This window comes from Homarus americanus, unplaced genomic scaffold (assembly GCF_018991925.1).
Source record: "Homarus americanus isolate GMGI-L3 unplaced genomic scaffold, GMGI_Hamer_2.0 scaffold30535, whole genome shotgun sequence".
Classification (NCBI taxonomy): domain Eukaryota; kingdom Metazoa; phylum Arthropoda; class Malacostraca; order Decapoda; family Nephropidae; genus Homarus; species Homarus americanus.
The window spans coordinates 12,117,862-12,145,777 of record NW_024732440.1 but is presented as its reverse complement, the minus strand read 5'-3'; the positions used below and the strand labels follow the sequence as shown (position 1 = coordinate 12,145,777).

General features: G+C 44.9%; 1 protein-coding gene across 1 annotated transcript; it reads left to right on the top strand.

The window, feature by feature from the left end:
• The first annotated feature begins 461 nt into the window (after positions 1 to 461).
• On the top strand, positions 462 to 27,916 carry LOC121868677 (dynein intermediate chain 2, ciliary-like). The gene is made up of 4 exons (XM_042369514.1): positions 462 to 688; positions 9,320 to 9,553; positions 9,829 to 9,892; positions 27,617 to 27,916. The coding sequence occupies exons 1-4, from the start codon at positions 462 to 464 to the stop codon at positions 27,914 to 27,916; spliced, it is 825 nt and encodes a 274-aa protein (XP_042225448.1).

Here is a 27,916-nt window from a genome sequence, read left to right as displayed (position 1 = left end):
TGCCACCACTAACACAGGAACACAACATAACCTGCCACCAATAACACAGGAACACAACATCACCTGCCACTACTGACACAGGAACACAACAACACCTGCCACTACTAGCACAGGAACACAACTTAACCTGCCACTACTAACACAGAAACACAACATCACCTGCCACTAAAAACATGTTCTTCTCCACAAAGTCTCAATGGGTTTATTACTGTGTTTCACCTAATCTTCTCAAACTCATAAAATTACCTTAATCAACCTCTTGCACCCACCTACACCGAATTCTACCGATGTTTTGTTCGGATCAGTCATCCTCTGTTCTCGTCGATCATTCTCTCGTTCCTATGTTCTTGTTTTCTTTTTATCTCAAGTATAACTGCTTGTTACTATCAAGGTGAACAATTCTCTCATTATTGCCACCTCCTTCTCTCCCAACCTCTATTCATCCTTCTGTGGTTTCAGGGATGGCTACGTGCATAGATTTCCGGCCGGACAACGAGAGTGTGGTACTGCTGGGTGTAGACACCGGCGCGGTGTTCCAGTGCTCCACCATCTGCCTGAGACACTCCCTCTACCGCTACGCTGCCCACTCCTCTCCTGTCCGGGGAGTCACTTGGAACACCTACCACAACGGCATCTTCCTCTCTTGTTCCCTCGACTGGACCGTCAAAGTTTGGCTTCAACACTCTCCGTAAGTTTTCATGTATAGAGTCTACCTTTTACACTGTTTATGATACAGTCAGCCTCTTATGTTTATATATTATTGTTATTATTTGTTTTGGGTTTCTAAGTTAGGAAGAGCATTGAGAAGTGTGTGGACGTCACTTGCTTTGTACATCAAAAAGATAAAATACAAATTTATAAATGTAACAATGCCTGCGGTTAATGAAGAGCAAGACGAGCCAAGATAAACATGCCTAATGAGAGAGACACCGGCTGGTGCGTGTGTCAACAAGGCTGAGATGATGTGTATATCACACATACACATACTCATACACCCACACTCATACACACACGCACAGACACACACACCCATACTCATACAAACACTCACTCACTCATACACCCACATTCATGCTACTACAACTCTGCTGTCACTCGGAATCGAGTATGACGGGCTAACTCGAAAGTATTGACACCTTCACGTGTGGTGCTCCTCCAACCATTACGATGTGGAGTACTCGTTTCCCAGGTGAGGAGGTCGATTTGGCACTTTTTTCAAGTTTGTCTTAAGACTATCCTTATACCTTTTCAGTTGCCCGCCAACGTTACGTTTACTATTTGTTAGGTGACTGTAAATTGGCTGCTTTGGCAGTCTACTGTCATCCATGCGGGTAACATGGCCAGGGCAGCGTACTTGTTCATGTGTTCATGGATAATGGTAGCCTCGATGCTCCTACAGTTGGTATCCGCAAGAATACTGGAATTTGTTCTCTTGGCTTCCCAGCGAACACGGAGGGTGAAATGTAGACTACGTTGGTGAAAGTTTTCAAGTGCCTTGAGGTGCCTCCTGTATGTGACCCATGTCTCACTGCCATATAGCAGGGTGGGGAGGACCACTATTCGACATACGTATAACTTTGAAGATAATTTCATCTCCCTACAGCTGAAGACACGGTTTCGGAGTCTGCCAAGGGCTTGAGATGCACATCTAATCCGCTGCTGAATCTTTTCATCGATGTCGGCGTTGGTGGACAGGTGGGTGCCGAGATACCGAAAGTGGGTAAGATTAGAGAGGGTGGAACCGTTAAGCTGGATGGATGGTCGAGGTGTGGCTGAACCTGGGGCAGGCTGAAAGAGAATCTGAGTCTTATCTACATTCACCTCAAGGCCGAAGTGTGCATATGCATCTGCGTAGGTGTTCAGGATCTCCTAAAGGTCGTGTTTAGTGTGACCAACAAGGATGAGGTCGTCTGCATATTGAAGTTCAGTAATGGAAGATGCCGACACCTTTGTTTTTGCCTGGAGTCGTCTTATGTTGAAAAGACCCTTCTCCCGGTACTCGATGTTCACCCCGCTGGCTAAATTGTCACTGGCACGAGTACGGAAGGCGGCCAAGAAAATGAAAAAGAGAGTTGGTGCCAGTACACACCCTTGCTTAATCACCGTTTGGATGAGGAAGAACTCCTACTGGGTGTCCGTTGTGCAGGACACTGCCGTTCATGCCATCGTGGAGTTGCCTCACAATGGCGATTAATTTTGGTGGGCAGCCAAACCGGCTGAGGGTCCACCAGAGGGCTTCCCTGTTGACCGGGTCGAATGCCTTGGTTAGGTCAATGAAAGCCATGTATAGGTCACGACGCTGTTCTCTTGTATCTGACAACAAGAAACAAAGATCATGTCAGTGGTGCCACGTGATGGTCTAAAACCACATTGAGATTATGGGAGGAAGTTTTACGCCTCAGGAAGATGTCTGTTTAGGAGGACTCGGGTGATAATTTTGCCAGCTATGGGCCGCAGCGAGATCCTGCGGTAGTTTCCACAGTCTGACCGGTCTCCCTTGTTCTTATAAATTTGACAATGGAGGCGTCTTTAAGAGCTTGGGAGATTGCCTCCTTTTTCAGTATACTCGTATTCTCCAGGAGAGAGTGGAGACGGCTGGAAAGCAGAGGTCCTCCTGCTTCTATGCACCTCGGCTGGGATTCCATCAGGCCCCGAGGCTGTTATTTTTCATCTGTTTGATGGCAGTAGCTACCTCATCCAGGGATGGAGGATAGTTGAGATGGATCAGCTCTGGATGCTAAGGGACCTGCTGAGTAGTCAGGACATCGGATGGATGAGCAGAGGGGGGCTTCAACACGAGTGATTTGCCCATAAAATGTTTTAGTGGAGTTGAAAATTTCGTGCATCTTGTGTTGATCTGCAATTTTTTGTTTCACATACTTTATTTTTAAACCATTCATTCTTTGGACTGCGAGATTCCCGCTGGGCAACCCATACACGCACACACACACACACACACACACACACACACACACACACTCATGCACACACACACACACACACACACACACACACACACACACACACACACACACACACACACTAAGTAACGGTTGCTCTCGTGTTCTAGGATGGCCTGCCCAAGGGCCACCTTGGCGTGAATTTTTTCAAGGTGTAGAAGCTGCCTCCAACACAACAACCACACCCTGAATTAACGAGTTGCATGACCAAGTGTCAAGGAATAGTCCGAGAAGACCGGATAACTCACCAAATGCACTGGCTAACCATTACCCCGGAACATCCAGGTTCCCAATTACTGATGAGTAGATAGAGGCAAATGGCGTAAAGAAACTTGCCCATAGTTTCACCCTGCCCGGGGATCGAACCCGGATCCACTTGCTGGTGAGGCGAGCACACACACACAGACACTCACACAACCTTAGTTCACTGGAGGTGATTGGTTTGGTAGTCTCGACTCAACATAACACTAAAAGAATGGGTTCTAGTACGGTAATTGTTTGTACAGTATATATTTCAATAAAATGGTAGTGTCACTTCCGAAGTCCTGAGGTTGGTAGTATTAGTCTCAGTAGGCTCTAGAGTGAAGGATGGGAGCCGCCGGAGTTATTATAAAAATAGATCTGTATTGAGCCACGATTATGTACAGAGACTCTGGGCCTTGACCACTGTCGTTAGGTGTGAGAATAGGATCGTTTTAAGAAGGAGGCCCAGCTAAGACGGCCAGTTCACGACGTGCCAAGGGGCATGGCGGTGAATGTACACTAACTTTAGCAAAGCTTTCACAAAGGAAGGTACATTTCTCGAATTGGTTCATGCCAGAATTATCGTTCACTTCTCATCCTCGCTGGTGATTACATGTGGGGTAGTGAAGTCATACTTCTGATTCAGTGTACTAGAAGCGTTCTCATGCTCGACTGTGGCTAACATGTGGAGGGGTTTGGAATTTGCTGATGGTATATTTGTGCCCTCACTACTGCCGGGTTGTACACTGGTTATTCATCAAGGTTATTCACCATGGTGGATAAGATCCACTGGACACCCTACAGAATGTTCGGCCACTCCAAAATTCGCCCTCGAATTCTCAACCATCAAATTATCACAAGCCTGGCAAGAACCATGAGATTACTATAACTAATAATTCAGAATATATAATAGAAAAAAATGCAAATCTGATATAAAATATACATCCAATATAATAGAAATTTTATGAGAATAAAAATAAAATAAAATAATTGTATTCAAGAAAATGAAAAAAGCCAATGGCTGTCCGCTCTAACTCCAGTAATGTTCCCGTAATGGATTACCGTGTTTTCCTGGAAATTAGTGATAATCGGTTATGTCTCTGAGCAGGATAGGTAACAGGGGACCTGACAGCAACGTCTACAGACTGTGCAGCTGATTTACAAAGGCGTTGCCATAAATACATTCCAATGGTGAACAAAAGGAGTAACGTAGCAAACACTACAAGAGAAGAAGTCACTGTGGGATGGTTGACACTAACAAAGTTCTTGGGTGACCAAACAGGCATAATATAGATTGGCACTCCTTTTATGTAAGAAAGGTTCTTAATTTCCAACGCAGGTTTTATCTTCTGAAATTGAATACATGATCACTGGCGGTCTTTCATAGGCTGGTCGAAGTGTTGGGGTGTCGCTCCCCTTATTATCCCGAGACTAGAGGACAAGGGACATTCGCTAGGCTTATCCCCCCCCCCCCCCCTCGCACTCACCTACCGCCAATGTACTGGTTACTCATATAATAGACAATGCTGATTCCCTGAGATCCAGATTTCCATGTGCCAAACTAGTGATATGCGGTGACTTTAATGAGTTAGACATCAGTAACATCACCCAACACCTCCACCTTGCACAAATAGTTGACTTTCCTACACATGGGAATGCCACCCTGGACCTCATCATGACTGATCTCTGCAACCACTCCCTTCCCCCCCAGCCGCTGCCTCCCATGGGGCGGAGCACCCACCTCTGTCTACTGTGATCACCTTCATCTACCATCTCACGACCGCCAGTTGTCACCAGGACTTACCGACCTACCCCTGACTCTGCCATGCGGAGTTTCGGACAATGGGTGACCCGATATCCCTGGACTGAAGGGGATCACGGTAGACGATGTGCAGAACAAATGGGATAATTACCTGGACACTTATCACCAAAGCCTACACCCAATTCTTTCCAGCCAAGACAGTGAGGATCCACCCCGATGATGTCCCTTGGATTACACCCAGTATCAAAAGACTAAATGAGCAGCGCAACAAGACATACTACACCAACAATCGCCTGTACAAAAGTCTACGTAACCAAGTCATCAGGGAAATCAAGTCAGCCAAGAAGTCTTATTATCCAAGGAAAGTGCACGGCCTCAAGGAGGTCAGCTTCGGTCAGTGGTACTCTAAGGTAAAAGATCTCTATGGTCTTAACCGTCAGTCTCCCACACTTCCTTTTATCTCTCATTAACCTGGTGAGGAGGCAGCTGAGACAATTAATAACCACTTTGCTACCATATGTCATACCCTACCCAGTCTTAACCTCACCCTCCTCCCGGCCTACTTACCTTCCCCCTCCCCTCCTCCCAGTATTCAGCCATTTGTAATTGCCAACAAACTCCTGAAAATTAAATTCAAACGCTCTATAACCCCAATTAACCTCCCAATCAAAATTTACAAGGAGTTTGCAGTCGAACTTGCCACCCCCCCTCTGTTCAATTATTAATGCATCCCTCAGGCAAAGCAAATGCCCAAATGAATGGAAAACCACATATCACCCCTATCCCCAAGGTCCCCACCCCACTGTCCCCTAGTGACCTCAGGCCAGTTGCCATTACCCCCATACCCAGTCTACTCTGTGAAGACTTTGTTTTTGAATGGGCATTTTCAAGTATTTATCAGTCAATTGATCCACAGCAATTTGGCAATATGAGGACCTCCTCCACATCACACTGCTTAGTTAGTTTCCTGGATTTTATGCACAAAAACCTGGAGAAACATAAGACATCACTAGCCGCTGCCCTTGTTGACTTCAGGAAGGCTTTTGACCTTGTTGATCGCTGCACTGTTATCAACAAGGCCATTGCACTAGGGCTACCCACCAACCTGGTCTCATGGCTCACTGATATCCTAAGTGAGCGTCTTCAGGTAGTGAGGTGCCAGGGTTCTGTCTCCACATTCCAACACCTCACCTGCGGTGTTCCCCAGGTGACCAGGATGGGACCACTGTGCTTCCTAATCCTGATCAACGACGCTCTATCGGACACTCCTCACAGGTGGAAGTACGTGGATGACTGCACTGTGCGGGTTACAATGGACAAAACCTCACCGGACTACTGATCGCTACACGGCACCCTGGACAGGTTACAGGCATGGACTACGGAGAACAAGGTCACCATCAATCGCACCAAAACCATAGTCATGCACATCAATACCGCCACCACTCCAGTGTAAGCTCCAGCAGTTACAGTGGGTGCCCATCCTCTCCAGTTAGTGAAATCTGCCAAACTCACGGGTGTAACTATAGATCACAAACTGGACTGGAAGACCCATGTAAACAGCACTATCAAGGCAGCCTCGTACCGACTCTACTTGCTACGACGACTCAGGTCACTTGGGGCACCCACGTCAGAGATGACTATCTACACATTTATACTCCCAAAATTAACGTAGTCGTCTTCTCTCAACTTTACCCAACAACGTCAGCTAGAGAAGGTACAGAAGAGGGCCTGCAGAATCATGCTCGGCGCAGACTACTCTGGCCACAACAACGCTCTCTCCACCCTGGAAATGCCATCCCACCGTGACCTCCACCACCACCACGCACTAGCAGGGTTTGGTAGTGGACTACTGCACCATCCTCGTCATCGCCACTTACTGCCACCTGCAGTGCCCCGCCCACCTCGCCCAGTACGCCACTACAACAAAATTCAACCCGTAAGAGCCCGCACTGATAGATATAAGAATAGCACCATCCTATCTATTGCTAAAATAATAAACGAATCCTGATTTATGTACTGTACAGCCCTGTAAATGTATTGAACGTATTTTATTATGTCTAAATCACATGCAAGTTTGTATATTTTCAGCCACCGGCTGCAACTCTATTAATAAACTGTTTATTATTATTATTATTACTATTATTATTTATTATTATTATATATCGTCCTTGGTCGACAGTGAAGCTTCTTGGCGGTTCAGTGGGACAAGTTAAACTCACAGGAATTCCTGCAGGAAATACGACTAAACAGAACCCAAGATCTCCTCTAAAACTAAATCATTTTTAATCAATGGTGCAAAAACACAATTGGAAACATTTGTCTCAGATGCGACCAGGTCCATCTCACAGGTAGGGTAAGAACCATTCACATTAATCTTGGTAGGGAACAAAGAAGACTGTATGTCTCGGCCAAACATGTGGAGCATAGTTCCAGAGGTGGAATGGCCAGCCATAAGGGGCTTATCGTGAGACAGGAGGAAGGACTTGGAAACGTTGCGCATAATCAAGGTGTGATCCTTTACATTTTTGGAAAAAGTCAAAATATCATATTTACTGAACATATCTTTGTCGATAAATGATGTTAAGAAACAATATAATTAGCCCAACTTTGACAGTCCATGGGAACTGCAGGGTTCAAGTTCAGGAAACTAGTGGCTATTTCCACAATCCTGACCAATTAGATAAAAGGTAGTAAAATGGGTGTGATAAATCCTCTCGACAGCAAGTTTAATTTTGTCACTAGGGACATGAAGTGATTACTGTAATATTCTGTTTAGTCCGACAGGGAATTGATTAGAGAAGTTACCTCCACTTGCCCATGTAAGTTAAAACAGACACTTCAATGTCATTGACCTTATCTACTAGTTGATTTACTGTACTAGTGATTTCAACCAATCGTTTACCATGATTGGCTAATATGCAGGACTGACTGGTCAGTACAGCTGAGTGCTGATCGGCTTGGAGTTTTAAGGCGTTCGTCTGTTTCTGCAAATTGGTTGTCGTCCTCCAGACGGGCCTTTCTGAACGTAACCGAGGAATTTCAGTAGACCGCTATTCTTCCTAAACACTAGGCGATAGGGTAGTTAGACTATGTTGGGGTGGTTTCAATGTCCGAATGTGATTCGGTGAACTGGTGAATAATGAGGTCCAAGGATTCTTTGGTACGCTCCAATTGCTAAGTCCAGTGAGCCCATATGGGAGTGGAGTCCACATGGAAGACGTTAATCATATTTGTGAGAGGGACTATTGTAGGTAATTGGGACAACGTCGACCCAATGACGAGCAGCAGTTCACATTCTACATGGACTGCAAACAACTGCTTCATGATGGTAACGTTCCGTCGAGGAGTTATTAAGCACCCTGGGCCAACAACCCTTAATATCAGGTAGAAATTGAGGATACACATCATGGTCCTGCAGTGAAATTAACTCATTAGCACAGGAGGAACAACAGGTTGAGGTGTGACAGGTGGAGTAGACGGCGAAGGACAAGGATGAGCGACTTCATCAGACTGGGCAGGTTATTGAGTAGCTTCAAGTTATCATGTTCATGTCCTGTGTATATGTGTCACAACTGGTACCTGTTGCCTGAAACGTTCTATATGACTCGATACGGACCACAGAATAATTTATCAAGTATAGTTCTGACAAAATTCCTAACCATTACTAAGCGACCTTTCAAGTCACCAGCTGGCCGGGTTGTCTTATTTCGTTCAGTGGTGAAGGCGGTCGTTGACCTCTCTAACTCATTAATTATTCTCTGGTGAATTAGTTTAGCGTGGTTGAACAGTTGGGGAAATGTGTTCCTACGCTCCCTGTGGTAACCCGTGTCTCCTAATAGCAAAGTTGCAGTAGTAGTATCACTGTTTATGAATGAATGGGTGTTGGTTGTGTAACGATGGACGTGATTGGTGGATAGGTTTGCTGTAGGTCATATAGGTTGGCCGTTTGGCGACGCTGGTTATGACAGAGGGTGCAGGAACACATTTTCCCAACTGTACCTTTAACTTAAGAAATCTTCGCTAACACGGGATTTTCTTCCAACATCTGCTTCAAATGGAAGGGATGTTGTGGTTCTAAATGTTTGGATGCGTCAACAAATATTGTGGTTTAGTTTTGCGACCAGATACAATAATTTTATGAATGCACCAAATTTTTTAAACGCAAAAAACATTTAACTTTAAATTTGTGTATTGAGGAGATTTTGCGGATACAATTGACTTTTAACATTATTACCAATAGTTAGGGGAACAGCTGATTGGTGTTCACTTAATACCTTACAATATCATTTGGATGACTTTTTTAACATCAAACAGTTAAACGTATCACACCGGACCTGTAGTAATGCTGTTTCAGGTCACCGTTGATCACACTGGACCTGGGAGGGCCGGTGGCTGGGGTGAGCTGGTCCCCGTATAGCAGCAGTGTGTTGGTGGCCGTGACGGACGAGTGTCGTGTATTTGTCTACGACCTGTACCTCCGTCGCTGTAGTCCTATGTGCGTCCAGAACCTAGCCCAGCGGCGTCGACTAGCTGCCTCCTGCGTCGCCTTCAGTCCCTTCTACCCTGCCATCATCATCGGCGGTGAGAGGCAAGTTGATGATGACCTGTTCTACGAGTGATGTTAGGTAGATACAGGTGTAGTTTACTTCCTGTAGTCTACCAGTGATTACCTAACCTAACCATATCGCTGTATTTATCTGCTTTATCATTATTAGTACAATAAAGAAATGCTTGTCCAAAACTAATTACTAGATAAACTCTGACGTCATATGCCATACCTGACACAATAAAGAGTTTCATATAACCAGTGAGATAAACTTTAAATGGTAACAGTGTATCACTCGAGGTCAATCTCACCAACAGGAGCCACCTAGTGTCCCTGAAGCTGTCGCCCAACTTGAGGAGTGTACACAAAGACGCCAGTGAGGTGGACCAGAACACGCGGAGAGAGATGGAGCTATGCAAGATGGAGAGGTTAATCGCTACCAGCAAAGGATAATAATGAATGGGATTAAATCATCTTTGGAGAGCATCAGGAAAATGTTCAATAAAATCCATAAGTGTAAAGAGAAGCAAGAGATTGTGTACTGAGACAATATATTCAGTTGTTCGTATGTTTCCCATAACCAAGTTGATCCCAGTACATCGAACAGTAAGGAAAAGAGCATCGATATTACTGTTAAACATCAGAAATAATCAAGACCGTCAGGAAACAGTGTCAGATTACACCAATAGACCAAGGGGCCCCGAAGTCAATAATTTTCGGTATGATGAACAGAGAGACTATACTTGTTGTCTTATGAATGATAACAATAATTAATAAATGTTTCATGATAAACAATAAAGATTTGAATTGTCTACTTATATTTATTTTTCAGCTTCCCCCCTCCCAGCCATATAGCCTCCTGTGTTGCTGAAATACTTTGAGAGGATCGATTCCGAAGTCGATTATTCGATTCTCAAAGTTTTAGGAAATCGCCCATCACCAGTGCTGCCACTCTGGAGGTTTTCCGCCTGGATCTGGGGGTTTCTCAACGCTTATCTCTTGTAAAGAACGAGAAATTAAACAACAATGCGTTTAGATCAAATGTATTAACTCTAATGTGTATAGAAAATGAGTTTGTTAAAAATTTTGATTTTTCTTCACTGATCACAAAGTTTGCTGTCTTAAAAGTAAGAAGGGTGGAAATGTGAGATATGATGTAAAAACTGTAAATGTTTCTAACCTGGGGTCTATTACAACGTGTTTATCACAGTTATTCAGTCATCTTTCAGTGTACAATATTGTTATACATTTTAACGATCTTGACGCACAGTTGTTGTTCTCTGGTAAAATAAATAAACTCCCATCAGATGTAGCCACTAGCGAAACATTAGGTTAGGTTAGGTTAGGTGTATCTAGTGTAGCGTTGGTGTTGTGGGGACCAGGCAAGCAGACAGGTGTTGAGGACCAGGCAAGCAGACAGGTGTTGAGGACCAGGCAAGCAGACAGGTGTTGAGGACCAACCAGGCAGACAGGTGTTGAGGACCAACCAGGCAGACAGGTGTTGAGGACCAGGCAAGCAGACAGGTGTTCAGACAGGTGCTGAGGACCAACCAGGCAGACAGGTGTTGAGGACCAACCAGGCAGACAGGTGTTGAGGACCAACCAGGCAGACAGGTGTTGAGGACCAACCAGGCAGACAGGTGTTGAGGACCAGCCAGGCAGACAGGTGTTGAGGACCAACCAGGCAGACAGGTGTTGAGGACCAACCAGGCAGACAGGTGTTGAGGACCAACCAGGCAGACAGGTGTTGAGGACCAACCAGGCAGACAGGACAGGTGTTGAGGACCAACCAGGCAGACAGGTGTTGAGGACCAGGCAAGCAGACAGGTGTTGAGGACCAACCAATCAGACAGGTGTTGAGGACCAACCAGGCAGACAGGTGTTGAGGACCAACCAGGCAGACAGGTGTTGAGGACCAACCAGGCAGACAGGTGTTGAGGACCAACCAGACAGACAGGTGTTGAGGACCAGCCAGGCAGACAGGTGTTGAGGACCAACCAGGCAGACAGGTGTTGAGGACCAACCAGGCAGACAGGTGTTGAGGACCAACCAGGCAGACAGGTGTTGAGGACCAACCAGGCAGACAGGTGTTGAGGACCAACCAGGACCAACCAGGCAGACAGGTGTTGAGGACCAACCAGGCAGACAGTGTTGAGGACCAACCAGGCAGACAGGTGTTGAGGACCAACCAGGCAGACAGGTGTTGTGAGGACCAACCAGGCAGACAGGTGTGAGGACCAACCAGGCAGACAGGTGGTGAGGACCAACCAGGCAGACAGGTGTTGACGACCAACCAGGCAGACAGGTGTTGAGGACCAACCAGGCAGACAGGTGTTGAGGACCAACCAGGCAGACAGGTGTTGAGGACCAGGCAAGCAGACAGAGAGCAGGTGTTGAGGACCAGGCAAGCAGACAGGTGTTGAGGACCAGGCAAGCAGACAGGTGTTGAGGACCAGGCAGCAGACCAGGACCAACCAGGCAGACAGGTGTTGAGGACCAACCAGGCAGACAGGTGTTGAGGACCAACCAGGCAGCAGTGTTGAGGACCAACCAGCAGACAGGTGTTGACCAACCAGGCAGACAGGTGTTGAGGACCAGGCAATCAGACAGGTGTTGAGGACCAACCAGGCAGACAGGTGTTGAGGACCAACCAGGCAGACAGGTGTTGAGGACCAACCAGGCAGACAGGTGTTGGGACCAAGGCAGACAAGGCAGACAGGTGTTGAGGACCAACCAGGCAGACAGGTGTTGAGGACCAACCAATCAGACAGGTGTTGAGGACCAACCAGGCAGACAGGTGTTGAGGACCAACCAGGCAGACAGGTGTTGAGGACCAACCAGGCAGACAGGTGTTGAGGACCAGGACCAACCAATCAGACAGGTGTTGAGGACCAACCAGGCAGACAGGTGTTGTGAGGACCAACCAATCAGACAGGTGTGTGAGGACCAACCAGGCAGACAGGTGTTGAGGACCAACCAGGCAGACAGGTGTTGTGAGGACCAACCAGGCAGACAGGTGTTGAGGACCAACCAGGCAGACAGGTGTTGAGGACCAACCAGGCAGGTGTTGAGGACCAACCAGGCAGACAGGTGTTGAGGACCAACCAGGCAGACAGGTGTTGAGGACCAACCAGGCACAGGTGTTGTGAGGACCAACCAGGCACACAGGTGTTGTGAGGACCACCCAGGCAGACAGGTGTTGTGAGGACCAACCAGGCAAACAGGTGTTGAGGACCAACCAGGCACACAGGTGTTGTGAGGACCAACCAGGCAGACAGGTGGTGGGACCACAGGTGTTGTGAGGACCAACCAGGCAAACAGGTGTTGAGGACCAACCAGGCACACAGGTGTTGTGAGGACCAACCAGGCAGACAGGTGTTGTGAGGACCAACCAGGCAGACAGGTGTTGTGAGGACCAACCAGGCAGACAGGTGTTGAGGATCAACCAGGCAGACACGTGTTGTAAGGACCAGCCAGGCAAACAGGTGTGTGAGGACCAACCAGGCAGACAGCTGTTGAGGACCAACCAGGCACACAGGTGTTGTGAGGACCAACCAGGCAGACAGGTGTTGTGAGGACCACCCAGGCAGACAGGTGTTGTGAGGACCAACCAGGCAGACAGGTGTTGAGGACCACCCAGGCAGACAGGTGTTGTGAGCACCAACCAGGCAGACAGGTGTTGTGAGGACCACCCAGGCAGACAGGTGTTGTGAGGACCACCCAGGCTCTTATGTAATCACTGTCCAATTTCTGCCGCACAACAACGAAGGCCAGAATGCCAACACGCCTTGTTACAGAGACGCAACACGACCAGACCCGCATGACCTACAGTAGTAGTTGTAGGTCCATCGTTTCGGGGGGATAACTCTAAAACGGGTACTTTTCCCGGAAATAAAGGCCAAATTCGATTAAATCACACAGGATACACTAATTTCTAAACTACTAGGGCATATTGGACGAAAATACAATTTTACCACTTAGCCAATCCGAGCGCACTCACGGTAAAATAGAGCTAGTAGGAACTTAGCCGGTCACGGCAAAATATCCATTACGTTTTATTTTTACCACTGATCGGCTCGTGAGCCGCTTGGGCGATCGGCCACGTCTCTGTTACACACTGCTGGCAAGTACTGGGCATGCACCGGCTCCTGAATGTACCTGAAGTTGCTTCAGTGTTGGTCAAGTCTGGTCTTGAAAGAGCTCACACTCGGTGCTGTCACAACACTCTGGCAGATTGTTCCAAGAGTTCACAACTCTCACTCCGAAAAAGTTACCCCTCACAGTTTTCTGTACCTGCGGCTTTTTCAATTTTGAGCTGTGACCTCTTGTGGGGGGTGGAGGGTGCGCCCCTGACTCTGTGTCGGCACACTTGCTTCCACTACCCCCCCCCCCTCCTGAATATAACCCATGTACACCCGTCTCCGTTCCTCCTTGACTCCTCCCTTCTCTGCTTCAAGCCCTGCAGGAGCTTCTTGTGTTGTTCCCTCTGCATTACCGTGCGATCTGGGTAAATGAATACACTCCGAGAAGCCTCGCTCCTTGCTAAGTTTTTTGCCTGCCGAATAACCTCCCATTTCTCCTCCTCACTCACTAGTGTGATCCTGAGGGGGCGAGGCTTGTCCCCCTGCTTTTGCCCCAGCCTCTTCACATCCTGAGGGGTTAATGGCATTTTCAGAACCTCTGTATAAATATTCTTAAACTGCATCCTATCGTGTGTTATCCTACTCTCAGCTTCCTCCACCTGGCTCTCAGGGATTCCATAAACTATTACATTGTTCCTGCGCTGGAAATGTTCCTGTTGTTCCTCCTCTCCCCGAACAGTAAGTCCGCAAAATGCGAATTCTTCGACGCACTTCTTCAGAGTCCCTAGCTGTTGTAGAGCCTGTTCTGATCCTGCATTACTCTCCACCACCTCCCGTGGCCTTTTTAAGGCCTGAGCATAACTCCTCTTTGCTACCACCTCCATTCTATCGGCTACTTCTTCAGTCTTGGCAAGGATCTCTTTCCCAACTTGTTCTAGTTCTTTTGTAGGTTCCCTCTGAAGACGCTACCTCACCTTGCGTGGAGAAGGACGTGCCTTAAGTGATCGTGTTAGTGACCATAGGAAATGGCCGCCGTGGATCGTTGTGTTGTGAGGGAAGAGAGGCGGTGTGTGAGGAAAGTCGACCCCCTGGCCACTCTGTTAAGTCAGCTGGAGCAGTTGTGGAGAGAGATAGACGTTTTAAAGGGGGAGAACGAAGCCCTCAGGACTGAACTCCTTCTGCGAAGGAGGAGCAGGCGTGGAGAGTGGTTGTCTCCAAGGGGACTAGGGTCAGACTCAGGAAAGTTGACCAGGGTGTGGAGTGCAGTAACCCCTACCAAGTGTTGGAGGAAGCTGGCGAGGAAGAGAAGAGGAAGGACGGTGTGATGCCAGGAGAGAAAAGGGCAGTTGTTCAAACCCTGCCCAGTGGTAAGGTCGTGGTAGTTGGGGACAGCCAGGTGAGGTTCTTAGATAGGACTTTTTGTGCAAGAGATATGAAACGTAGGACTAGAGTGTGTTTTCCTGGGGCTGGGATAGGGCATGTAGCTGAGAGGATCGATAGGGTTTTATCAGGGGAGGGTACCAAGCCAGTAGTGTGTCTTGGTGTAGGTGGTAACGACATAGGAAAGGTTAGGAGTGAGGAACTTTTTAGGAAGTATAGGGAGGCGCTATGGAAGGTTAGAGATAGGGGAGAGATCCCGATAGTATGTGGTGTCTTGCCTAGAAGAGGAGTTGGTGGTGAATGGCTGTCCATGGCAATTGCTGCTAATTGCCGACTGGAAAAGCATTGTGCAAGCAATGGTTTGACGTTCATTGATTACACTGGTCAACATAAAACAAAATTCTCATGGTTCTGGATCAAAACAGTCTGATTATAGTGTAATTGTATGTGCTGAACTCAATTATGACATTCGTATAGCTGTATCAGGCTCAGTTTTCCAGAACCAGCATATCTATATATTTAGTGTACCATGCTATTCATACAGTAATTTATATGCTCATTGGCTCCACTTATGCAATTATTTTGTCCTGATTTGTGCTTTTTTGTTTGTTTCATTTTGCTGAATCATGATATTACATATCTACACCTGCATGATTTGTAATTACTCTGAAATTAACAAAACATGGAACGTCGCAAGTGTGTGAACGGTGCTGACAGTTTTTGCTACATATGTGGTGCCTTCACTCCTGGTAGCCTCAAGAAACCAATCACAAAAGCTGTTCGACTGAACTACAAAAGTTACTTCAAATGCCATTTGGGTGACCAAGACAAGAAATGGGCACCTCATGTAGCCTGTAACTCTTGTGTTAACCACCTGAGCGAGTGGATGTGTGGTAAACGAAGTTCAGGAATGCCGTTTGCTGTACCAATGATATGGCGTGAACCTAAAGACCACAGTAGTGACTGCTACTTCTGTCTCACAAATATTAAGGGAATAAAAATCAAGACACGAGGCAAGGTACAGTACCCCAATATTGCTTCTGCAATCCGACCAGTACCGCACAGTGCTGAACTTCCAGTCCCAAATCCACCGACTGAACAAGAATTGAGTGATTCCGATTCTACCTCTACCTCAATGGAAAACGACTACCAGGATGACTCTGAAAATACCAGGCCTAAACTATTTACTCAAGAAGCGCTTCATGATCTCATCAGGGACCTAAACTTGTCAAAAGAAAAGGCTGAAGTTTTGGGATCCAGACTAAAGCAGCGTAACCTGCTAGAAGATGGAGTGCATATCACTACAGCGCGTTACCGACATAGACAGCTGTCTGCATTTTTCAAGATGGCAAACAACCTTTGTTATTGCGAGGACGCAGTATCTCTCATGCAACAACTCTGCAAGTCTGAAACATACAAGACAGAGGATTGGAGGCTGTTTATAGACTCAGGAAAAGACTCTCTGAAAGCTGTTCTTTTACACAATGGCAATCGGCTTCCATCTGTCCCAATAGCACACGCAACAAAAATGACTGAGAGCTATGAAACAATGAAAATTCTGTTGGCCGCTATAGAGTATGAGAAACACCAGTGGAAGATATGTGGCGATCTCAAAGTCATCAGTTTACTACTGGGCCTTCAGAGTGGCTACACAAAGCACATGTGCTTTTTGTGCTTGTGGAACAGCAGAGCTGATGCAGAGCACTATGTGAGAAAGGATTGGCCGACAAGACCAAGAGATGCGCCTGGAAGGTTTAACTGTGCTCACAATCCGCTTGTAGATCCAGAAAAGATATTTTTGCCTCCACTGCATCTAAAGCTCGGTTTGGCTAAAAATTTCATCAAAGCTATGGATCAATTCGGTGCTGGGACTCTATACTTATCTCAGAAACTAGGTGGTGTGGTTTCCGAAGCCAAGTTGAAAGTAGGTGTCTTGAATGGACCACAAATTCGTATACTAGTTAATGATAGCGAATTCACCAAAACATTGAACCCACTGGAGAAAAAAGCATGGGAATCATTTGTCAATGTGTCAAAGAATTTTCTTGGAAACTACCGTGCTGACAACTACAAAGAAATCGTAACAACCATGCTTCAGAATTAGTATGCATTGGGTGCAAGGATGTCCTTGAAATTGCATTTTTTCCACTCTCATATTTAATTTTTTCCAGGTAACCTTGGAGACGTTAGTGATGAACACGGCGAAAGATTTCATCAAGATATCGCCATAATGGAGAGCAGATATCAGGGACAATTCAGTCCTAACATGATGGGCGACTATTGCTGGACACTGCAACGAGAAGAGAGCAAGCTGTACAAGAGAAAGACTAAAGTTCAGAAGCACTTTTAGAACTTCATATTTTGTCATTATAAAGGATTTGAACTTATGTTTTTTGGTACAATTTTTTATGGGCTTATCTGTGATAGGTTTAAAATTGTATCTTGCATGACGCGATAATGTTACTATATTTACTATTTTTTTTATTCCTTAAGAAAGTAGGTCTGATGGTAGAATGAAACATCCAATTAATATTCATTAATATGAAATTAGTCATGAAAGCACAGTCACATGAAATAATCTCATCTTTTGCACGACACGTGATGGAATATTAAATATTTGTACCTATTGATTTTTTTTATAAAACCTGGTCTGATAGAACAAAACAAACATCAGATTCGAATTCAGCAATATGAATTTAGTTGTGTGAGCATGATCTCATATGTGAACCATTTTGGCTGTTGACCAGTGTTATTGGCAACCATTCTATGGCAACGACTACCTGTACAATCACCGAAACTTGGATGAATCTGGCGAGCAAGAACTTTTTATCAGAGTACCACATAGAAAGGTTCAACCTTTTTCACAAGGATAGGGAGGTAGGAGGGGTTGCACTCTTCATCAGGGATACATTAAAATGTTGTTTTAATAATTCAATAAAGGGTGAAATAGGAACCGAGTCTTTATGGGTAGAAATTGCGGAAGGAAGAGAAAAACTAATTATGGGAGGGATTTACGGGCCCCCAAGTCTTGGGAAAGAAGCAGCTCAGCCAATTTGGCAGGAAATGAGTAGGGCAGCAAAATACTACAACCTGTGCATTATGGGGGGATTTCAACTTCAGAAATATTGACTGGGATAACATTGAATCTGAAGACTTCCTAGACGCAGTACAGGACATTTTTTTTAAACCACTAATTACAGAACCTACTAGAGGTGACAATGTAATAGACCTAGTATTAACAAATAAAGAAAATATTATCAGAGATATCACAATAGGGGAATAACTAGTGTCGTGATCCCAATATCCTTTATACCTGGGGAGTGAAACCTACCCCAAGTTATCATCAAATAAAGGAACAAACAGGGAACACGGCAATAACTATCCCAACAATAACCGACTCAACTGAATGTACTTGAATAAATAAGAATAAGTTGGAGTAAGTGAGTCACAAATGGGAAGATAATTAAATAATTCAATGTATGTTCTTAAAGGAGTACTGTCTAGCAACCATGGAATTTAAGGGAATAAGTGATTGTATATTAAAATAAGAGTGACACCGGAAGGGTGAAAATATACCTTTTAAGGAGTTAAATCAAATTAATACTACTTAACATTAACTATATTAAACACAGACATCCCAATATATACACAGCAATCACAACCAACTGGTTAATTCCTACCAAATAGGAGATTCCTTAACACCAGGATTCCTTCCTAGGCCTAAGTTAACGTGCCACTAATTACCAGATACCACTAGGGTATTGTAAATGACTGAACAAGGCACGTCTGTACTGGGTAGGAGTGGACACGTCCTGCCTATAGCCTATACCAACGGTTACTAGAGAGAGAGTCTCTGGCCACCCAGCATATGAGTGAGGAGCGTCTTAGATCACGTGACTCAGGACAGTTGCCAAATAGTCTTATAACTAATTAATACTACTCTTGGTTTGACTTAACAGAGTAACACAAATGATGCATATTAATAACATATATAGATATACAATTAACCTAAGTAACTAAGAACAACAATAAGATAATAGTAAAAATAAAAAGTTATTAATAGCTTGTATGGAGTGGAGGCGTAAACAGATACCACACGACATGCTTGTTGCTATGGGGTTATGGGCACATGACACCTCCCCCCAAAAAGTGAGCTTACAACTAACTGGAAGCGAAAATGGATATACAGCTACAAGGTGAAAGTAATAACTAACACAATCAGTTTAAATCAATATGAAGAAAAATTATTCATAATATAAACACAAGGTACTCAATGACAATAAAACAAAGAAATAATTTACACACAGACATAGTTTCTAGATAATCAGACTCGAGAAAGTGCATCAGCCAACACGTTCTCTTTTCCGCAGATATGGGAAATGTTCAAGTTATAGGGCTGAAGTGAGAGAGCCCACCTCAAAAGTCTTTGGTTGGTATGTTTCATCCTGTCAACAAAAGTAAGTGGGTTATGATCAGTGAACACCTGAACTGGATAAGCAGTGCTGCCAACATATACTTTGAAGTTTTCTAGTGCCATGATCAGTGATAAAGCCTCCTTTTCAATGGTGGCATAGTTTTTTTGATATTTGTTAAATTTTCTAGAAAAATAACACAGTGGATGAAGCACTTAATCACTCTCACCCTCTTGCAGAAGCACAGCACCGGCGCCAGTTTCACTGGCGTCGACATGGAGAGTGAACTGTTTCTGGAGGTCAGGGGCAAGTTGTACAGGAGCATTTGCCAGCAGGGATTTTATATTCTCAGAAGATTCCTGGCAAGCCGTAGTCCACTTGAAGGTTTTCTTGCCACTCAGCAGGTCAGTCATGGGAGAGACAACGGAGGAGAAGTTTGGGCAAAAACGGCGGTAGTACCCCGCCATACCCAGCAACCTCATCACACTCTTCTTATCGCCTGGCACTGGATACTGTTGAATTGCCTCAATTTAGGCTGCTATAGGCTGGACTTCCCCTTGTCAGACCACGTGCCCCAAGAAAGTGACGTGGGCATGGCGGAACTCACTTTTGACGAGGTTCACCGTCAGCTTGCTTGCAGCCAGTACGGAAAAGAGGGCTTGTAGACGACTCATGTGATCTTCCCAGGAACTGCTGAAGACGATGAGGTCGTCTAGGTAACAGCGGACACCTTCCAGACCAGACGTGATGAAATTCATGAGGCGTTGAAAGAATGCAGGGGCGTTCTGCATACCAAACGGAAGGACTGTGAATTGGTACAACCCCTCAGAGATGGCCCTAGAGCGTTCAGTCAGTCTTATCTGGTAGTAGCCCTGGAGGAGATCCAACTTGGTCACGTACCTTGCCTGTCCAAGATCGTCGATCACGTCGTCGATGCGTGGCAAGGGATAACCGTCTGGTTCAGTGACAGCATTCACCTTGCGATAATCCACACACAGCCGCATCGACCCATTCGGCTTTGGAACTAGAACAACAGGGGATGCCCGTGGACTGATGCTGGGTTCCACGAGGCCCAGCTCTTGAAGACGCTGCACCTCGGCTCGCACACACTCCCGCTTGAAGGCATTAAGACGGTAGGGACGCTGTCGGATTGGCTTGGCTCCCCTGGTCTCAATGTCATGCTCCAGCACCGAACAGGAGTGTGGGTAATCACCAACTATAATAAGATACTCCTGTAATAGAGACTTTATATTATTGGCTTGGTCACTAGAGAGATGGCACAACTTAGCACTGGGGTCCTCCAAGATAGTCGAGTTTTCCACTTTTACACTAGACCCATTCATTATTTCAGAAAAACACTGATCTTTATCATCCTTACACTCTGGCACAATGATACAAGTTGGCAAGGATTGATCAACACAAGCAACTGCTTTTCCCAGGATTTCGTCACGAGCATGATACGACTTTAAAAGATTGACATGGACAAGGCGTTTTTCCTTACTCCGTTCAGGGGTGCTAATTACATAATTCACGGACCCCTGTTTTTCTAGTACTTCATATGGACCACTGTATTTGGATTTAAGAGGGTGATCATATAAGGGAAGGAAGGCCAACACCTGCTCCCCCACTTGGAATTCTCTAGGTTTTGCCTGATGGGCCTTATCAAAATGCAGTTTTATCTTCACCTGAGCACACCTTAAGTTGGACTGGGCAAGTTCTACAGCCAGACGCAACTTCTCCTTGAATTGGACCACATATGAAGCTAAGTACGTCGCCCTCTGGTCACTTAACCAACACTCTTTTAACACCTTGAGAGGCCCTCGCGCCTCATGTCCATAGACGAGCTGGAAGGGCGAGAATCCTAGCGACTCTTGTTTACTGTCCCGAACAGCAAACAAAAGCAGGCCAACTCCCTCGTCCCAATCCTTCCCAGTCTCCAGACAGAAGGTGTGCAACATGAGTTTTAGTGTTTGGTGAAACCTCTCTACCTCCCTTGTGACTGAGGGTGATAGGCCGAAGACCTCGACTGCCGGACTCCCAGGGTTTGCATTACCTGACTAAACAACCGGGAAGTAAAATTGGAACCCTGATCTGACTGCACCACTGTAGGAAGGCCTACTTGAGTGAAGAAGTGGGTTAAGGCTTTGATAACATTCTTCGCTGTGATGCGGCGCAAGGGAATGGCTTCAGGATAACGGGTTGCACAATCAATAATGGTTAGCAAGAACCAATGACCACGAGGGGTCTTAGGTAAGGGACCGACACAATCTATGACCACCTTACTAAAGGGCTCTTCAATGACTGGGATAGGCTGCAGAGGGAATGGTTTAACACTGGGGTTCGGTTTCCCCGCTACCTGACAATCATGGCAAGTGCGACAGTAAGAGCTGACGTCTTTCTTCATCCTAGGCCAAAAGAACTGGGATAAAATTTTTGCATAGGTCTTTCTAACTCCTAAATGACCACCCACCCCATCATGAGCGATACTAAGTATGTCCTCCCGCAAAGGTTTGGGAATAACAACTTGATGATGAACTAACCAAGGGTGATTGGCAGGAGAATTGGAGGGACGGAGCTTCCGCATTAATACCCCAGACCTAGTGTAGTAGCAATTTGATTCTTGCTCATCTTCTGACTCAGTAACTGACCTATTGAGAAACCCTACTAGCTCAGGATCCCCAGCTTGTAGCTCAATAAATTTACTCCTAGTGATAGGAGAGGAACCAAAACTTGTGATATCTTGGTTCCAATCTCCATCAGAACTAATCTGGAGGTTATCTGGTTGTGGGGAGTCCTCAAAAAATTCACTGAGACCAAGATCAGTATGGTCCGGCTGGATAAGATTATCCTCAGGCTTTTCACAGTCCTGGAGGGAAACTCCATCAACTTCACTAGTCTCTTCTACCTCTGTACTGCGGCTCATGCTACGGGTCACAGCACACGCAGGGGACAACCCTGGAAAGTCTACTTCTAACTGCCTAGAAGTAGATGAGACCATAACAATAGGGAACATCATGTCCCCAACGAGGTCATTTCCTATCAATAGAGAGGCCCCTTCTACAGGTAAGCGATCTACTACTCCTAACGTGACATAGCCTGACTTTATGGATGACCGCAGGTACACTTGACAAAGGGGAATACGCGATCCACCGGTCAAACCGTTCACAAGCACCCAGCTACCAGTATAGCATGAATCCAGGAATGGAGCAGCTTCTTTTGTAACAAGAGATAAGGCTGAGCCTGTGTCTCTCAAGAGTTTAACAGAAGTGGGTTGACTGAATTGATCCAGAGCTAAGTAACCAGGGGAACAAAATGGTTCAAAGGTTGATATCATAGAGAGGTGGAAGCATCCAGGGCAACAGTCTGACTGAGGGCAGTGACACAGGGCTCCAATAATTTCTCCGATTGCTCGGCCACCCTGACCAAAAGAGAGGGGGATCCTTGGTGAGAGGAATTTCTTTTCTTTAACTTGAGACAGTCGCTGATGACATGTCCTGGCTTCTTACAGTACCTACAACCAAAGTTTCTCTCACTAATAAGGGTAGATCCACCTGTCCCATGGACCATGGGCTCACCTGTGGTAGATGGTGCAGAATCTGAGGGTCGGGTCGGTATGACAAGAGGCAGGGACCCCGGTGTAGATGTTGGTGTAGGCCACTTGAAGGAAGTGAAGGACTGGGACATGGGAGCATAAGACCTGGAATTTACATTTTTATTAGTTAAGGAATAATGGTTAGCCACTGGACTAGCATCAGCCAGGGTACGGATACCTCTCTGATCCAAGTGTGCTCGAATGTCGCCTGGGATACATTTTCTAACATCCTCAAGTAGGATTAGTTCAACAAGCTTGCCATGTTCTACATGGGCAGTCTCACTTTCAATCCACCTCCGACAAAGGACCTGTTTCTGCCTGATGAACTCCACAAATGTTTGTTTGTCAGTCTTCCGGCAGTTTCGGAACTGTTGCCGGTAGACTTCAGGAACAAGTTTATAAGCGTTCAAAACCCCGGACTTAACAAGGGCACAGTCTAGACATTGATCCTCAGAGAGAGCAGAAAGCACATCTAATGCCTTACCAGTGAAAGATCTATAAATAAGTTGAGACCCTTGAGAAGCGGGCCACTTATTAAGTCGGGCAATTTCCTCAAAAAGAGAGAAGAACTTGTCTGGTTCATTCTCATTAAATTTAGGAACACTGTTGAGACATTTGTCTACACTAAATTTTGAAGTATCACTACCTTGAGCCAAACCTCGTTGTTTGAGAGTTCCAGCTCCACCTCGAGCCTCTTGAGTTCAACTTGTAAGGCCAAATTACTTGGTGTAACAATTTCCCCTGAATTTCCCGACGGTTGGGCTATGATTTCACTGTCAACAAGGTGGTTGAGGACAGCCTCTTCTAACCTAGCCTTATTCATGGAAGAGCGGCCTTCTGAATGATAATGATGAGCGAGGGATTGCCACTCTGCCTTAGTAAGCCCATTCAGTCTTTCGGCTGAAGGTGAAGCCAAAAAGCTTTCCAGGTCAAACATGTTGAACTCAAAATCGTAGCAAAAAAAATTTAACAGTGGCAGCTAAGCTAACTAGCTGGCTAATAAATAATATTAAAATGCAATCAACTGTGAAAACACAGCAAGGGATTAACCAATCACGTGCTACACAAAGATAAGGGTTAACTCACCAGTAGCTTAAGCAATAAAACAGGAGCAAAATAATTAAATGAACACTGTGAACACAGCAACTTGCATCCAAAAATACTTAGCTGTGAAACAACATCTGGCGAGTAAACAACACTTGAGATGGCACAACAATGGTTAACTTCCGGACCAAGGTCCCCACTTGTCGTGATCCCAATATCCTTTATACCTGGGGAGTGAAACCTACCCCAAGTTATCATCAAATAAAGGAACAAACAGGGAACACGGCAATAACTATCCCAACAATAACCGACTCAACTGAATGTACTTGAATAAATAAGAATAAGTTGGAGTAAGTGAGTCACAAATGGGAAGATAATTAAATAATTCAATTTATGTTCTTAAAGGAGTACTGTCTAGCAACCATGAAATTTAAGGGAATAAATGATTATATATTAAAATAAGAGTGATGCCGGAAGGGTGAAAATCTACCGTTAAGGAGTTAAATCAAATGAATACTACTTAACATGAACTATATTAAACACAGACATCCCAATATATACACAGCAATCACAACCAACTGGTTAATTCCTACCAAATAGGAGATTCCTCAACACCAGGATTCCTTCCTAGGCCTAAGTTAACGTGCCACTAATTACCAGATACCACTAGGGTATTGTAGATGACTGAACAAGGCACGTCTGCACTGGGTCTGAGTGGACATGTCCTGCTTATAGCCTATACCAACGGTTACTAGAGAGAGAGTCTCTGGCCACCCAGCATATGAGTGAGGAGCATCTTAGATCACGTGACTCAGGACAGTTGCCAAATAGTCTTATAACTAATAAATACTACTCATGGTTTGACTTAACAGAGTAACACAAATGATGCATATTAATGACATATATAGATATACAATTAACCTAAGTAACTAAGAACAACAATAAGATGATAGTGAAAATAAGAAGTTATTAATAGCTTGTGTGGAGTGGAGGCGTAAACAGATACCACACGACATGCTTGTTGCTATGGGGTTATGGGCACATGACACTAGGGAACAGTGATCACAGAGAAATCAGGTTCACCCTAAATTGGGAAACGAAAAACAATGACAATGTGGTCAGAGTCCCAAACTTTCGATTGACGGATTATCCGGGGTTAAGTACCTAGGTGAGGTCGCCTGGGAACTTTCAGGTCAGTCCCCAGTAGGAACGGGTGAGGTCATAGGTGACACAGCAGTTGATCATGACTATAATATATTCACTCGTATATTACGTAAAGCACAAGAATAAAATATACCATACAGAAAAATTAGGTCAAATAAGAATGAACCAAGGTGGATGACCAAAAAACTTAAGCATGACATAGGAATAAAGAATTAAATTTATAAGAAATTAAAGGGAGGGGAGGAGCAGCCCAGAAATAGGTATAATGAACTATCTAAGAATGTTAAGAAAAATATAAGGAAGGCAAAGCGGGACTACGAAATCAGGATAATAAGAGAAATCAAGGCGAATCCCAAGGGATTTTTCCAGGTGTACAGGACAAAGGTCAAGGACAAAATGGGACCTTTAAAGTCAGAGAGAGGGAAAGTGATCGATGATAGCGAGAAAATATGCAAAGCATTAAACAGCTACTTCTTATCAGTTTTCACAGAAGAAGTTCACGAGGAAATGCGAGAGGTGGAACTGATATTTAAGGGAAATGAAGAGAAATTAAAGAATATCACTATTAGAAAAGAGAATGTTCTTAAGAAGATAAATAAATTAAAGAAGACAAAATCCCCAGGGCTGGATGAAATTTTCCCTCGAGATTTGAAAGAGTGTAAGGAACAGATCAGAGGACCACTCGTAAATTTATTTACAAAATCATTTGACACGGGAGTTGTGCCATTCTTGTGGAAACAGGCAAATGTAGTATCCATATTCAAAATGGGAGACAGAGCATCACCATCAAATTACCGGCCGATTAGTTTGACGTCAGTAGTAGGGAAATTTCTTGAATCAATTATAGCAAATAGCATCCGAACGCATTTACAGAAGAACAAATTAATCTACGACTCTCAACATGGGTTTAGAAGGGAAAATCTTGTCTAACAAATCTGCTAACGTTTTTTTTTTAGGAAAGTCTTCGAGGTAGTAGATAATGAAGAAAATTACGATGTTATTTACTTAGACTTTAGCAAAGCGTTTGACAGTACCACATCAGAGGCATCTCAGAAAAGTTAAGGCTCATGGTATCGAGGGGAAAGTTTTAAATTGGATAAAATCATGGCTCACCGATAGAACACAGAGGGTCAGCGTAGATGGTGTTAAATCTGAGTGGGGATGTGTAACTAGTGGGGTTCCCCAGGGGTCAGTACTGGCCCACTCTTGTTCATAATCTACATAAACGATCTACTGTACATACTGGGATCAGCAGTGACGTAAACAAGTTTGCGGATGACACCAAAATAGGGCGGCAGATTAATTCAGGGCAGGATGCAAATGCACTACAGGAGGGTTTAAATAAACTGCAGGGCTGGTCAGGAAAATGGCAAATGAAATTCAACACCAGCAAGTGCAGCATACTTAATATTGGAAGAACAAATGCTGTCAATGTATACAGCCTTAACAACATCAACCTAGAGAAGTCGACTTGTGAAAGAGACCTAGGGGTACTTGTAAGCCCAGACCTACGGCCCAGAAAACAGTGCGTTAATGTTCGAAATAAGGCAAACAGAATAATAGGTTTTATATCTATAAGTGCAAGTAACAAGAGTGCGGAGGTCATATTGCAACTATATCTTGCGCTAGTCAGGCCGCACCTCTATTATGCTGTTCAGTTCTGATGCCCTTATTATAGAATGGATATCAAATCACTGGAGTCGGTGCAGCGAAGAATGACGAAAATTATTCCGGGACTTAGAAACCTTCCATATCAAGATAGATTAAAGAAACTAAACTTGCATTCCCTGGAAAGACGAAGGGTGTGGGGAGATATGATAGAAGTATTTAAGTGGGTGAAAAGAATTAATAAAGGAGATATAGATAAAGTTCTTATAATATCCGAGCAGGATAGAACTCGTAGCAATGGATTAAAGTTAGAAAAGTTTAGGTTTAGGAGGGAGATAGGAAGAAACTGGTTCACAAATAGGGTGGTGGACGAGTGGAACAAGGTTAGCAACTTTGTAATAAGTGCTGGAACGCTGGAAAGCTTTAAAGGGAGGCTAGATAGATTCATGGACGATAGAGAGTGGCTGTAACTCCCGACAGGAGCTGCCATGCACAGGTCAACTGGCCTATTGCAGACTCCTTATTTTCTTACTCCCTGTATGTTCTTATGTTCTTTTGTCAGCTTCTCTTACTGCTAAGTTCCAAGGAGGAATCAGTATTTAGAAAAAATTGAAAACTATTAAATGTTTGGATCTGTGGAGAAGTGAATGAGAAAGGATCTGTTGTTGATAGCGTATCAATACGTGAGAAAGTAAGTTGCTTGTATGCTCATGTTGTGAAAACTGAGGGGGCAGGGAATGATGCAGTGACTATGACTGATTTCCAAGCAAGCAAAGGATGGTTTTAAAATTTTAAATTCCGCTTTGAGTTACATTATGTGAAGCTTCAGGGAGAGGCTGGATCAGCAGGCAAAGAGGCTGCAGAGCACTTCAAGCCCATGCTGCTTGAAATGATCAAGGACAAAGGCTATGTCCCGGAGCAAGTGTTTAACGCTGATGAGACTGGCCCCTTTTATGAATGCATGGGCAACAGAACCTACATTACAAAGGCCCATAAAGTTGCTCCAGGGCTTAGAACTTTCAAATACAGGTTGACATTGTTATTTTGTGGTAATACAGCTGGTTATTTTAAGTGCAAACCCATGCTTGTGGTGTTTGGAAGTCCAATAAAAAGGCCTGTGTGA

Excerpts from the sequence above, each read along its gene's own strand:
- LOC121868677 (XM_042369514.1), top strand. The coding sequence starts at position 462 with ATGGCTACGTGCATAGATTTCCGGCCGGACAACGAGAGTGTGGTACTG. Across the intron at positions 689-9,319 it reads GTTTGGCTTCAACACTCTCC|GTCACCGTTGATCACACTGG; the intron begins GTAAGTTTTCAT and ends ATGCTGTTTCAG. Across the intron at positions 9,893-27,616 it reads TACACAAAGACGCCAGTGAG|CTTCAGGGAGAGGCTGGATC; the intron begins GTGGACCAGAAC and ends CATTATGTGAAG.